This window comes from Eptatretus burgeri, chromosome 11, assembly GCF_056783735.1.
Source record: "Eptatretus burgeri isolate ZD-2024b chromosome 11, Ebu_testis_v1, whole genome shotgun sequence".
In the NCBI taxonomy this organism is placed as follows: domain Eukaryota; kingdom Metazoa; phylum Chordata; class Myxini; order Myxiniformes; family Myxinidae; genus Eptatretus; species Eptatretus burgeri.
This window is the reverse complement of record NC_140971.1, coordinates 26,906,499-26,920,457: the sequence shown is the minus strand read 5'-3', so window position 1 is coordinate 26,920,457 and position 13,959 is coordinate 26,906,499. Positions and strand designations below refer to the sequence as shown.

Here is a 13,959-nt window from a genome sequence, read left to right as displayed (position 1 = left end):
TACCCACAGCGGGGCAAGAACGGTGGCGATGCTACGGTTGCGAGGTGTGACGTGAAGGTCGTGGCGGTTGTGGTGAAGCGGCGTTGTGGTTGGTGGTTGATGTTGTGGTTGTGGTGGTAATCATGGCGGTTGGTCCAAAATAAAGATAGTAAAAGAAAAACGGCTATCCTGAAGAGTCGCAGCACGCATAAATGACATGTATTCCCACTAGACAACGGGTTTGGACCTAACTACACATGTACTTACCGAGATACCTCACCTAAGGGACCTGAATGGTGGTTTGCGAATTTGGTAACCACAACACTACCCCCTTCCCTTTTTACAGACTCGTCCCGAGTCGTCAAATTTTCGTGTGCCATCATGTGTAGTTTTCCCCTAGTACATTTTACCTACGGATCCCTGAGTGCGACATTCATGGTATTCGTGTCCCCAAAATAAATAACCTGAGGGCTGCGTAACTATCTAAACAAACTCACTCACACGGACGACTTAAATAAAATTGCCGGCGCTAGACAGACATGCCGGGGGGCGCACTCATATTTACAGTACATCTTACCTTAACTTACAAATTTTACACTAAACCATGGCCCAGGATCATTGAACTCTGCAAAAGAAAGCAGTTAGCAGGGAGCCAGGCTGCCCACATGCAGTCTCTGGCTCAAACGATGCAGGTGACAGGGAACGTGGCTGGCTGCTCACACGCAGTCCAAGGCCTTCCCTTTTGAACTGAACGCAGTGAACCACAACGGTGCATGGGCTGCACAAACGCAGTCTCCGTGCCAGCTCAAGTGGCACACGCAATGAGCACAACGAATGGATGCATGAATACAAACACGGTGCACGGGCCGCCACTGCAGGCCCGTGTTGTAGCTGCCAACGGGGCAGTTCTCGCAGCTTGCAAACTGTTGCTTTTACGATCCTGGCGCACATGGAAATGAACAGGGGGGGGCAAAGCAAAAATTGAACGGGGCTGGTGAACGTGGGCAGTGGGCATGGCATGGCAAAGGTAGCAGGCAAACACAGCCCGCAGAAGAAGGCCGCTGCAGGCAAATACAGCCGGCAGATGAACTGGCCGGCACAGGCCTTGCAGCACAGCAGCTGCAGACGATCCGGCCGGCACAGGCCTTGCAGCACCACAACAGCTGCCGATGAAGTTGGCCGGCCTTTGCCGTCAGTGGAAGTTGGTGGAGGGAGTGCGGTGGTGCTGGCCACTTGGAAGGCGGGCTCGGACCTACCTACCTGTCTCCCTCCCACCTATCGCCTTTGCCTGTCACTGTACATACCCACTCCCTTAATTTGTCAAACCCCAATTTAGCCCCAACTTATTTTATTTTTATTTTATTTTTATTTTTACTCCCCCACTATAAATCGTCCCCTAACCCCCTTTATCGTCCTTGTTCGGCTAACCTATTCTGTCACCTAGCCTACTCCCAACCCCTACGTTCCCTTCCCGGAGGGGAATAAGGGAGAGCTAACGTCCTGTGTCGAGGCCCAATTCAAGCCTCAGAATTGCCTCCCCAGAGTTCGGCGATCTATAACCAAAGTGGGTCCAGCGGCCCACAACGACAGCGAGGGGATGGATGGTGCGGAGGGGTACATCTCCTAATCTACCTGGTCTACCTAATCTACCTAATCGGGCCTGGTGCCCGGGGTACCCACTCAGCGATACTCACCTTTCGCAGCCACGCTCCCAAGCCCGTCAACAGGGCTCCTGCACCCCTCCAAATGGGTCTCGAGCCTACTTTCCCACCAACAACAAAACAACCTCCATTTTTCAATTTGACTAACCCAGCTAACTCACTTTACTCTGACCCCGGGGTCCCTTGGGCGGGAGTCACTCCTCCCCCCAATCACTCATCGCACCATGCATTCCCCATTCGCTCCACACACACACAGACCCGCTGGCCTCACTCACTCACCAAGCACATGCTCCCACTTCACTCACCAACTCTTCAACACACTCACCGCTGAACTCTGCCATTCTTCTAACTACCTCCCCTAACTAACTCGTGCTCCCACGTCGTCCCTTAAACTATAGCACGTTCCATTTAACCTACGTAGCTAAGCTACGTCCCCTCTACACATTCATAAGTCTGTCCATGTCTCCAAATAAATCATTTTATTTCCCAACCTAAATCTGGCTACAATCCCTCTAACTAATCCATTCCACGGACTCCATGAGGACTTACCCCTGCCCCCATGGAGTCGGTCTAACTAAGCTAACCCTTCCCCCTAACTAGTTTTCATCCTGTGCCCAGGGTCAAGGGGGTCTTCCACCCCTTGCCCAGGAATCCTGTGCACCCGAAAGTGAGGCTTGTTTTTTTCTTATTTTTTTCATGCGCAGCACCTGCGCGGCAACTCAGAGCTCGCGCACTTTACACCTGCCCGTGACGTCATGCAGCTGCACGTGTTCCTCGTCTCTCCTTGGACGCTACCATCCGGCAGAGATACCCCTCCTGCCGGATTCCAACCACACGTGCAGCCATGACGTCACCGTGCGCAAAAAAAAAACACAAGCCCCACGTCTCGAGGGGTTCCCCACGCGAACACATGTGCTTTGCCCGTTGGGGTTTAACACACACGATCGCGTGGAGAACCCGTCCGGTCCAAATCCGTAGTCCTGCCTAAACTTTGTCCGTCCGCGGGATCGGCAAATCCACCACGTGCGTTTCCGGACCGGGACTTCACTCTCGCAAGCGAGCACGTGGCGGTCTCGTGCGTTGCACAGCACGAACCGCGTGCTCACTGCTGGGTGAACCCGGCACGGTCCACGAAATAGCTACAGCCGCTACTCGGCTTTCTCTCCTCTGTCGCCGTCTCCGTGTCCATTCCACACACGCATACCTGCGTGTTACGACGCACACAGTCCACTCAATCACATTCACACCGGGAGACGCGGCTGCGTGCTCCCGCATGCCAACCGACATCTCCCTCACATGTCGCTCTCTCACACACACGGTCTCCCTTGCATACGGCCGTTCACTCACGCGTGCCTCACTACTCACACACGCGGGGGCACTCAACCGCTGTGCCTCATCCACACACCGTGCCTCACTCATACACGCGGGGGAACTCAACCGCGGTGCCTCATCCACACACCGTGCCTCACTCACACACGCGAGGGCACTCACCCGCGGTGCCTCATTCACACACACGGCGACACTCACACACGGTGCCTCATCCACACACGGCGTGCTGGGAAGCACGCACTCCGGCACCATCGCCACCACACCACTCACACACGGGGTCGCTTCCACACACGGGGACGCACTCACACCTTGCACCACACACACAGGGACAACCACACTGGGGATTCGTGTCCCCACAAGGGTCTCCGGGGCCTCTATACCCCCCAAGCTCTCCGTGCTCCTGTCCACAGCACTCGTCCCCTCAACCTCGCAAAGCACGACCGAACTCACCTGGTCGTGACTCGCCTCGAGGGGGCAGACTCCCTCCCCTCGTTCCTGGAGGAGGTCATCCAGGTGCTCGCACTGGGTCTCCACCCAGTCCGCCAGCTCACCCCCATTATCCTCCACTACCTCTGTGTGTGTGTGTGTGTGCATCACTTACCCCGTCTTCCTCGTGTAGTCTTTCCTCTATTTTTTCTATCTCCCGTGTCTCTGCCAACTCTTCACCCTTTACCTCCCTTGTCTCAACTATTATTTCCTTTGTCACGGCCTTCATGCCCGCCTGCAGGCATCGGCCCATGTTCTGCGTCTCACCCCGGAGCTTTTTCGTTTCTTCCTTCATGTGCTTGTTCATGCCTTTCATTTCGTTTATAATTTCATTTGCGTTTGTATCCATCTTTTCGATTATTTGTTGTGCATTCGCATCCATCTTTTCGTTCATTGCCGCCAGCATGGCGCATAGCTGGGCCATGTCGGATGCACTTGAGTGAGCCGTTTCGGCAGGGGTTGGGGAAGGGTCTTGGTGGAGAGGGGGGGGGAAGGTGTCATACACCGCGGCCGCTGCCGCACCCACCTCGGGCCCTGGGTTCAGTTGGGCGAGTCCGTGTTCCTGCACAATCAACATTTCCTGCACGGGGATTCCATCCTGGACCATGGACTCTACATTATTACACATATACATTTCTAATACCCCCGGCTCCCGCTCGCCTTGAGACGCCATCTTGCTTCTCGTGAAGGGTTAATTTAACTCGCTCGTAATTTGGAGGGAATCGGGGGTCGCTTCTCTCACCCCTGGACCGATTCCCGTGAATTTAGCCGGAGACAGGAGAGCCCGTTTTCCTGTTCTCCGATACCAGTGCCGCGAGGAGGGCGATGAATTTGTATCCCACTCCTGACACCAGTGTTGCGGATTCGCGCCCACCGGCGTGCTGACGGCCACGTAACTCAAATCGCGGCACGTCGCCCACCGGACGGACAATCCAGTCGTGACCCTCTCGGACTAACGCCGGGAACCAGTCACGGGTGGACCTTTCGGTCTCACCGCGATCGAGCCAATCAGCCCCCGCGTGGGATAGGGTTGCTCGCCAAATTCGACCTACCTAAGTACCCACGCGGAGGGTAGACCGGGCGATCGCACCTCGCCGCAGGTCGACTTCGGACACGGGCCACTTAAGCGACCCGTTCCGTACTATCAGAATAACCGAGCGGTGTTATCGTCGACCTCGACGGTTCGATTAATTATCGGGCGTACTCAGCCCACTACCAACCCTTTACGTGAAGCAAGATGAGGGTTCAATGGGAGAAATGACGAAGCGAAGCGGGAAACAGTTCAACAATAAAGCACATTTATTCGCGGCACACGGGAAGCACACAAATACAATTCCACCAAATGCACACAGAAAAAACACAATTCCATTTACACAAAAAGCAAATATAAAAGCGAAAACACAATGCAGAGCTAATACCGACTACCGAGCACACGGCAACACTTATACAATTCTACCTCACAGACGGCGCCGACAACACATACCCAAAACCAAGGAAAAGAAAACCCTCAAGAATGAGGCGGGCCTGGGGCCGAGACCGGGTCGCGCCTACCCGTCTGGTGATGAGACGCGGAGCGGCGATGGCGCCCCAACCCCGCGGGCCTCGCGGAGGGTGTCTGGTAGGGGGTGGGAAAGGGGCCCCCTTGGTCGCACTATCTCAGCGCGGGGGGAAACAGGAGGGGGTTGTTGATGCTCGGGGTATAGAGGATTGTTATTATCCCTGGTGTGCGTCTCCACCTCGGCCAGGTCGCGCTGTCGGCCTCCCTCGGGTGCAGCTCCCTGCACGACGCGAGCACCCCCTCGTCTGGTGTCGCCGCCTTTCCACAGCTCGTCCCCTCCGTTCCGCACACGACGAGCAGCTCCACCGCCCGCGAAGTCTTGACCCTCTGCTTCCGACTCTCCTACTCTCCGCCTCTCCGCCTCGGGACTCTCCGACTCTGGACTCTTCTTTGGACTCTCCCCTTCTTCACTCTCTTCTGACTGACGAACACGGTCCTTTTATCCCCCCGTAGCTTCGCCTTTGACCCCCTCCCTTTGACCTTTCACCTCGCTCCCCATTGGCCCGAGAAAAAGTGGGCGTGAAGGCTTTTTGATCCACAAATTTGCATATATCGATCGTCCTGGAGGCGGGGCCAAATCGCCCCTCGCTCACCGATTGGACGGCAAAAAGTGGGCGTGTGTCGTTTTTGATCCGTTTTTGAAGCACAAAATCCGTGATTTTGTACACGCTGTTCGACGCGCGCCCTGCACGAGTCCAACACCGGTACCCACAGCGGGGCAAGAACGGTGGCGATGCTACGGTTGCGAGGTGTGACGTGAAGGTCGTGGCGGTTGTGGTGAAGCGGCGTTGTGGTTGGTGGTTGATGTTGTGGTTGTGGTGGTAATCATGGCGGTTGGTCCAAAATAAAGATAGTAAAAGAAAAACGGCTATCCTGAAGAGTCGCAGCACGCATAAATGACATGTATTCCCACTAGACAACGGGTTTGGACCTAACTACACATGTACTTACCGAGATACCTCACCTAAGGGACCTGAATGGTGGTTTGCGAATTTGGTAACCACAACAATATTTTGGACTTGGTCCCCCAACCCCCCCCCCAAAAAAAATTGTTTAGAGAATTATTATTTTTTTATTTTTATGTTTTTGCATTTCTACATGTTTTAAGTGATTTCAACCCCCCCCCCTAAAAAATTGTTACCCCCCACAAAAAAGTAAAAAATTTTTTTTTTTGCATTCCTACATCTTTTAAGTGATTTCCAACCCCCCCCCAAAAAAAAATTGTTAGAGAAAAAAATGGGTTTTTTTTTGCATTTCTACATGTTTTAAGTGATTTCCAACCCCCTCCCCCAAAAAATTGTTAGAGAAATAAAAAATTTTTGCAACTTTTTTTTCAACAAAATTTCGATTTCTATCTTTTGCATTTCTACATGTTTTAAGTGATTTCCAACCCCCCCCCCCCAAAAAAAAAATGGAGAAAAGAACTATAACTGTCAGCACTGTTGACATCATATTTAATGAATAAGATATAAGGTTCACTTGAGTGACCCTTATATAAGAATAAGATATAAGGCCAGAGCAGTATTGGCGGCGGAGGTTGTGCACTCTCCCGAGTGCTCCCCCTATAGTTTTTTTTTCCATTTCTACATGTTTTAAGTGATTTCCACCCCCCCCCCCCAAAAAAAAAATTGTTAGAAAAAAAAAATTTTTGCAACTTTTTTTCAACAAAATTTCGATTTCTTTTTTTTTTCTTACATTTCTACATGTTTTAAGTGATTTCCAACCCCCCCCCCAAAAAAAAATTGTTAGAGAAAAAAAACATTTTGCAAATTTTTTTTCAACAAAATTTCGATTTTTTTTTTGCATTTCTACATGTTATAAGTGATTTCCACCAAAAAACATGCCAAAATTATAATTGCGGCTGATTTTGGAACTTCAGGTGGATATACCCACGTAAAATCAATTTCTGTCTCAAGGAATCTAGTTATGACGAATGAATTGAGTATGTAAAAGTTAAAAGTAAAAGGGAAAGTTGCAAACTATAACTCTGTGAGCACTGTTGACATCAAATTGAATGAATAGGATATCAGGTTCACTTGAGTGACCTAGCAGTATTGGTGGCGGAGGTTTTGCACTCGACTGAGTGCTCCCCCTCTCGTCTGTACCTGTTTGTGGCAAGGATGTTGAGGTTACGGATAGATTCACTTACTGTGGCAGTGATATTCATGTCTCTTCTGGCTGTGAGCCAGAGGTCAATGGCCGTCTGGGTCGGGCCTGGGGAGACATGGATTCACTGGATGATGGGGTGTCACGCTGCCGGTACCTGTATAGGAGGACGAAAGTCCAAGTCTTCAGGTCCTTGGTGCTTCCTGTCTTGCTCTACGGATGTGAGACTTGGACTCTGACCAGGGATCTGAGATGGCGGCTTAATTCCTTTAGTACCAGGTCTCTTTGGAGCATCCTTGCCTATCGCTGGTCGTATTTTGTGTCCAACAAGCGGTTCCTGAGAGAGACTCAAATGAGATTTGTTACCTGCATAGTCTGTGAGCGTCAGCTGCGGCTGTTTGGACATGTGGCTCATTTTTCTGACTCTGATCCTGCTCACCAGATTCTCTCAATGAGGGAGCCTCCTGAGTGGAGGAGGCCAATGGGCCGACCACGTGCCTCGTGGTTGCAGCAGATTGATCAGCATCTCAAGGAGATGGGGACTGTCCAGGCATCTGTCTGGGGGATGGCCAGATGGAGGTCCGTGGAATACCGGTGGAAAGTGGACGCAGCGATGCGCTGCTCTTAGTGGGGCAGATAACAGCAATTTTTGAGAGGAATCGTGCAAATGATGCAACAAGCATTAAATTTGGCACATTTGTTCTCCAGGGGATTCTAATCAAATCTGCCTGATTGGCCATTTGAAAATCCAAATTTTGAAAAATTTGAAAAAAAAAAAACTTCAAAAAAAAAAGTCAAGATCACGAATCAATGTTGGATGCTGGCTGAGATTGGTGAATGTTTCAGAAACATCATCAAAGACGTTCCAAGTCTGTCATGCAGTTTTCTTCCCTTTACCGCGGAAGGCAGACACGACGTCACATCCAGTGAACGCATTGAAGTATGGGATCCCTCTAGCTTTCTCAAGCCCTATTTCAGAAACTACCTCATGGACTGGAATCCATCGTGCCTTGGCTCCTTGGCCAAAGGCAATCCACATGTTCTCAAGACTTAGTTCCTGTAAGGATGGCAGTACAGATATTGCTATGACGAGTACGTCCGTGTCATTAGCCTTAATGATAATGGACTTGCTACCATCCGTCGTTGCATCCCTGGCGTGTACAAATATTCGAGTGTCAGCTTCTTCATGACCACATGGAGACACAGCATCCAGTGACTTCCTTGTGTTGCTAATGGCATCTTCTCCTTTTGTGACAATGACTGTGCTTGTCGTCTGTGCTTCACATATCTTTTCCGCAAGGAAGTGAAACAGCTCAGTCTTGTTGCTGTCATCTCGAAGAAAGCTTCTCCAGTTACTTGGGGTCTTACTGGTTCCTGTCACTCTTCTTCTGATTCCTTGCCCACTTTTCGACCTTGCCTCAGACTTCAGACTTGACTTCTTGTACACATCAAACACTACGTCCACCCTCTCGTACCTGGCACCATAGGATTCCACCTTTGGGATGATGTCTTCTTTAGCATAGTCATCAAATATCTTTGAAGTGCGTGGAGGTAGGGCATTGATAAGTGCTGAGCCATCAATGATGACTGCATCTCCCCTTGGTTCTCTGTCTGGGATGTTCACTTGCACTTCAAAAATTTCAGCCAGCTGTGACTTCAAATTTTTTTGAAGTTTTTTTTTTTTTTTTTTTTTAATTTGGATTTTCAAATGGCCAATCGGGCAGATTTGATCAGAAAGCCCTGCAGAACAGAAATGCCAAATTTGATGCTTGTATCATAATTTGCACGATTTTGTACTATCTACTACACTATCTGGCACATGCTCCCATACCTTACCTGACCTGAGAGGATACCAAGTATTTATTTTTTTCTTATTTTTTTATGATTATAAAGAGGAATTTTTTTGTTCCTAGAAAAAGGAAGAAAAGGGATTCATACCGGTATCATACATATTTCTTGTGGATTTGTGGCCCTGAAAAGGGCCGTTTGGGTTTGATTAAGCTTTTCAGCTAAACCCGAGGAAATCCTCGTCAATGCTTTCCTCGTCGAAGATGGTACGTAACTCCTTATCTGCATCAGGGTTGAGCAAGTCCCCGTCACTGTGCACGTCACTGTTGCCGTCATTTGCAGCCTCCTTCCAAATGATGCCATCCTCTGTGCCATCCATGTTGTTGGAGATGCATTATTTCAGAAATGCTCGCTTGATGATGTATCTCCTCCCACACCTTGACGATCCAGAAGGTCGACCTTTCTCATCCTCCTGCTCTTGGTGTAAGTCTTCTATCCACTCATTATCCAGTTTGACCAGCAGCGACGTAGTCTGTCTTTGAACGGCTTGTTGATGGACACATCGAGGGGCTGCAAGAGCGATGTGATCCCACCTGGGATTATGACGAGATCGGTGTTGGTCCGACGGAGCAGCGCTTTGGTGTCGGCAGTCTTGTGACAAATGAACGCATCGAGGCCGAGCATGCTCCGTCGTCGGGAGAAACCGCCATCCAGTCTACTACTCCAGATCGTGCACACCTAGTCCTGGACTAGTCGCTCATCTATCCACCCCTTCTGCTGCGCACGAACAATGACGCGGGCTGGAAACTCGTCTGTGGGCATTGTCTTCTTCTTCAATATGCCAAACATGGGAAGCTTGCCACAGTCTGCAGTGCAGGCGAGCATGACTGTGAATCGGTCCTTCTCGTGACCAGCAGTGTTGATCGTCACATTGCGTGCAAGCTTATTTGAGGTGGGTGCTCCGTTATTGGACTTGTAGCGGTCCTTTCCCTCCAAAGACCACATAGCATCCATTCACTCATCAAACATAACTGGTGTGTTTTCCCTCTAATGGAGGCAGGACAAAAAGGGGTGGAGCTGAGAGTGAGTTATGAGAGGTTTGGTGCATGGCTTAACGTGAAGGACGCTCTCGCTATTGTTTTTATTGTTTGCTATATTTGTAGTGCTAATGAAGTTATTATACACTCGATCTGCAAGTGTCCTTGCCAAAATCTCTAGCTATTGTGAATAATTCTTCTTTTGATGTGAGACCAGGTGTTCTTCTTTTGCATTTAATGGTGTTTTTAGAGTCGCGAAGCTCTATATACACCTCTCACAGAAACTCCGGGTGTCTCCGGTTTTTTAACGAGATGACCTAATAAAACTAGTCTCGATGTCCGTACGTCCCCATTTTTTTCTTCCGATGTTCTTGATATTTGGTATGTGGATGAGGGATGCACGACGGTATGACTTTTGACACGATTGAAGGTCAAGGTCAAGGCCACTCCAAAGTTGCGAAATCGTCCATTTTCAAAATCTATCTCCTCCGCCGTTTGTAATCCGATCTTTGAAATTTCTTCGGATTCTGATAATATGGAGCAATATCTAAATTTGGTCAGGCCGGTTTTTTGAAATACGTCCTGGTTATCGAGTCACGTGTCTTCAAAGTTGGAAAAATCGTCGATGTGATACGGTCAAAACAGAGATGACCATCACCCCCAACCGGGGATAATTCTTATTTTTTAAATTTCCGCACACGGTTAACAGAATGCTGTACAAACTCTAAACCTGAACCGATTTTCAAAGTTTAAATGGCAAAATTTAGCTTTACAACAGTTCGGACTGCAAAAAAAGTGTTCATTTGGAATACAATTGAAATTCAGCATTGAACGTTTTTAAGACTGATTTTTTTTGTCTTCCTGTGTATTAACCGCACCCCCAACTCTTACCTTTTTGCCGATAAAAAAGTGTGGATTACACACTGGAAAATACGGTAATTAATAAATTTGACATTTTTTTAAACTTGTTTTTTAAGTTCATTTGAGTCCAAAGTGGATTTGGATGGGGCTTGCATTTTGAGATGCTTTGTAGTTTGCAGTTGTCTTGTTGTCTCAGTGCAAAATAAAGTTTTCAGAGAAATTCTCTTTAGGAGCTTGTTTTTCTTCCTCTTTTTCCTCTTTAAGCTTTGCTGGACCCAGAGAGGCTCCCAGAAATGGATGCTGTGGATTCTGGGCACTCAGACGTTCGGGCAGAGGCTGAGCAAGAAACCCAGTCATGGGCAGATGTCCAGGTGAAAACAGAAAGTCATTGGGAAGGTATGATATTTTTAATTTGATGAATTTGATTGAGGATTTTCCATCATGCTTATCAGAGAAATATGGTTAAAGGCTTTAGTAAAACTTTAATCATGAAATATTTTATTATTGGTATTACTAAACATTTAATCATATATATGTATATATATGTATATATATATATATATATATATATATATATATATATATATATATATATATATGTATATATATATATATGTATATAACATTTAATCATATATATATATATATATATATATATATATATATATATATATATATATATATATATATATATATATATATATATATATATATATATATGGAAACCGGCACGATGACGATCTGGACAATGTTGGAACATTTAATGAGTGCAATTACAGCACAGGGGGCAAAAATGACGGCACAGGGGGCACAAATGGCAGAAATGACGGCACAAATGGAAAATCAATTCATGACACAGAGGGCAGACATGACGGCACAGGGGGCAGAAATGACAGATCAATTGGGGGTAATGGGGCAACAGTTGGGTGCACGGATTGATTTAATGAGGGATGAATTGGGGGAAAAGATTGAGAAAATGAAAACTGAGATGCAGGAGTGTGTGGATGTTAAATTGGGAGAAATACAAAGTAAATTCAAGGATAGATTGGAGGAAACAAAGGTAGAAATTACATTGGAGGGGGAAAATATACAAAAAAAATTGGTAGATAAAATTGATGCAACGAACATTCGGGTTGATAAAGTGGATGAAAGCCTGGAACGTCATCGTGCCTGTGTGGATGCTCGTATGCAGCTGCAAATAGAAGAGTGGGGAGAGCTGAGGAAGCAAGGGATGAATTTGGCAGAGGAGGTAAAAGGATTGGAGGCTCGTTTGGACGAACAAGATAAAATTATGAGCCAAGATGAAGTCTTGGATAAAGGCCTGGTAGAGCCGTCTTTTGTAAGTAGAGTGTCCGGGTTGGTTGAGGAGCAGCTACAAACTCGCGACGGAGCCTTGGAGGAGGTTGTGCAGGCCCAGAAGATCCTGCGGGAAGAGGTGAATCGGTCCATTCAACGTTTGGAACAAGAAGCAAAATTGACCCATGAGACCCTCACCACAAAACATCTTTGGCCACAGTGGGCTCCGAAATTGGATACGCAGCTACAAGGGTGTTTGATCCCTCGGCTGGATTCGGACAAGGGAGAAACTGAGAAGCGGGCCACCGTAAAAGTGATCCCCCTGGTAAATTTTGACGGGTCAGGGAGCCTTGAAGCTTTTCTGACGCAATTTGAGTGTATTTCCCGACTGAATGGGTGGAATGAACGGGAACGTACAGGGAATTTGGTGGCAACGTTGCGGGGACCAGCCGCAGATGTGTTAAATGTGATCGCGGAGGGGATGTTGACCAGCTCCCACATTTGCGAGGCGTTGAGCCGTCGGTTTGGGTTTGCAGCGAACTGTGATCTGGTGCGGGCCCAGCTCCAGCACCGCAAATTAAAGCCGGGTGAGACAGTGCAGGAGCTGGCACAGGACGTTTACCAATCAGTCAGGATCGCGTATCGGGACCTTACAGTGGAGGCATGGGACAGACTGGCACTCGAGAAATTTTTAGCTGCTCTTCCTGACCCTGAGGTCCGAGCGCTAGTGGAGTTACAGGATCCACCCACCGTTCACCGAGCGGCCGAGTGCGCTTCCAGGCTGGCCTCGTGGAGTCGGCCGGGTCGGGTTCCAGAGAGGCCATCGGTGACGATCCGACAGGCGGAGATCCAGGATCAGGGAGGGGGGCTGGGAGAAATTGGCATTACCCAAATGTTTCAGGAAATTTGCCAGAAACTGTCAAGTTTGATAAGGGGTAATTCGGTAGTTGGTGTGCCAAAGCGGCAGGGTCCAGCCCAGCCAAAAGAGCAATTCGATTATGGCCGAGGGGGTCCGGAACCGGAAGAGACATTACACCGATACCCACGGGGGCCTTTTATGGGGAGTTGTTTCCGGTGCGGGCGAAGAGGACGCATGCAACGATATTGCCGGTACCCAGCGATGGAGAGACCCTCCCATAGACTTTCAAGCCCGGAGAGGATGAATCCTCCTGCTGAACCGCCAGGTCTATCCGAGATGCCCTTTCATAGGTCGGGTCTGGAGATCACTGTCGGGGGTCCGGGAAACTAGATCGGGCTGAGCATATAGGGCCATGCTCGGCTGCTGAGATTGTGGCAAAGTGCCCTCCCTTGGTGAAAATAGTGAATTGTGGGAAAATTGGCATGGGTTTGTAAGTTCTGCTGGGTTTTAGAGTGACAATCGGGACAGTGGGTAATTGGTAACAAAGCGGGCACAAGTGGCTGTCCAATGGCTGGTGCGTGAATCCGGTGAGAAGTGCTGTGTGAGTTGTTTCAAGTTAAGAAGTGAAATGTATGGTGCACACGTTGATTTTTTATTGGACATGGTGTGGTAACAGGGAAGGTTATGGTCGGTGAAGTGTTAGAGATGCAGGTGTCACATGTAAGGCCGATGAGGTGGGGGAGTCATGTGGGTTTTGTGGGTAGGGATGATGTGCTTGTCCACAGGGATTGCTGAAGCTCACGGTGAGCGGGAATTGCGACCCCCTTCAAGGAGATTCACCCCTGGTGGCTCACGGTGACAGTGTCTGGAGGCAACTGGGAGAGGGTCTGGTTGGGCGACCAAGGCGGGTAGGACCTTGGCGACCCAGGAAGGCCAGAGGAGCCAGTGAGACCCCTTCCAGTGTGTTGTACGGGGTTAGAGCTGATGGCTACCAGGGGG

At 48.9% G+C, this 13,959-nt stretch overlaps 1 protein-coding gene across 1 annotated transcript in view; it reads left to right on the top strand.

The window, feature by feature from the left end:
• Positions 1-13,959, top strand: part of LOC147016716 (uncharacterized) — a 93,456-nt gene that overhangs the window by 63,701 nt on the left and 15,796 nt on the right. Inside the window, exon 9 of the mRNA XM_085847950.1 lies at positions 11,070-11,201. Coding sequence (XP_085704076.1) covers positions 11,070-11,201 — 132 coding nt within the window. The remainder of the gene's footprint in view (positions 1-11,069; positions 11,202-13,959) is intronic.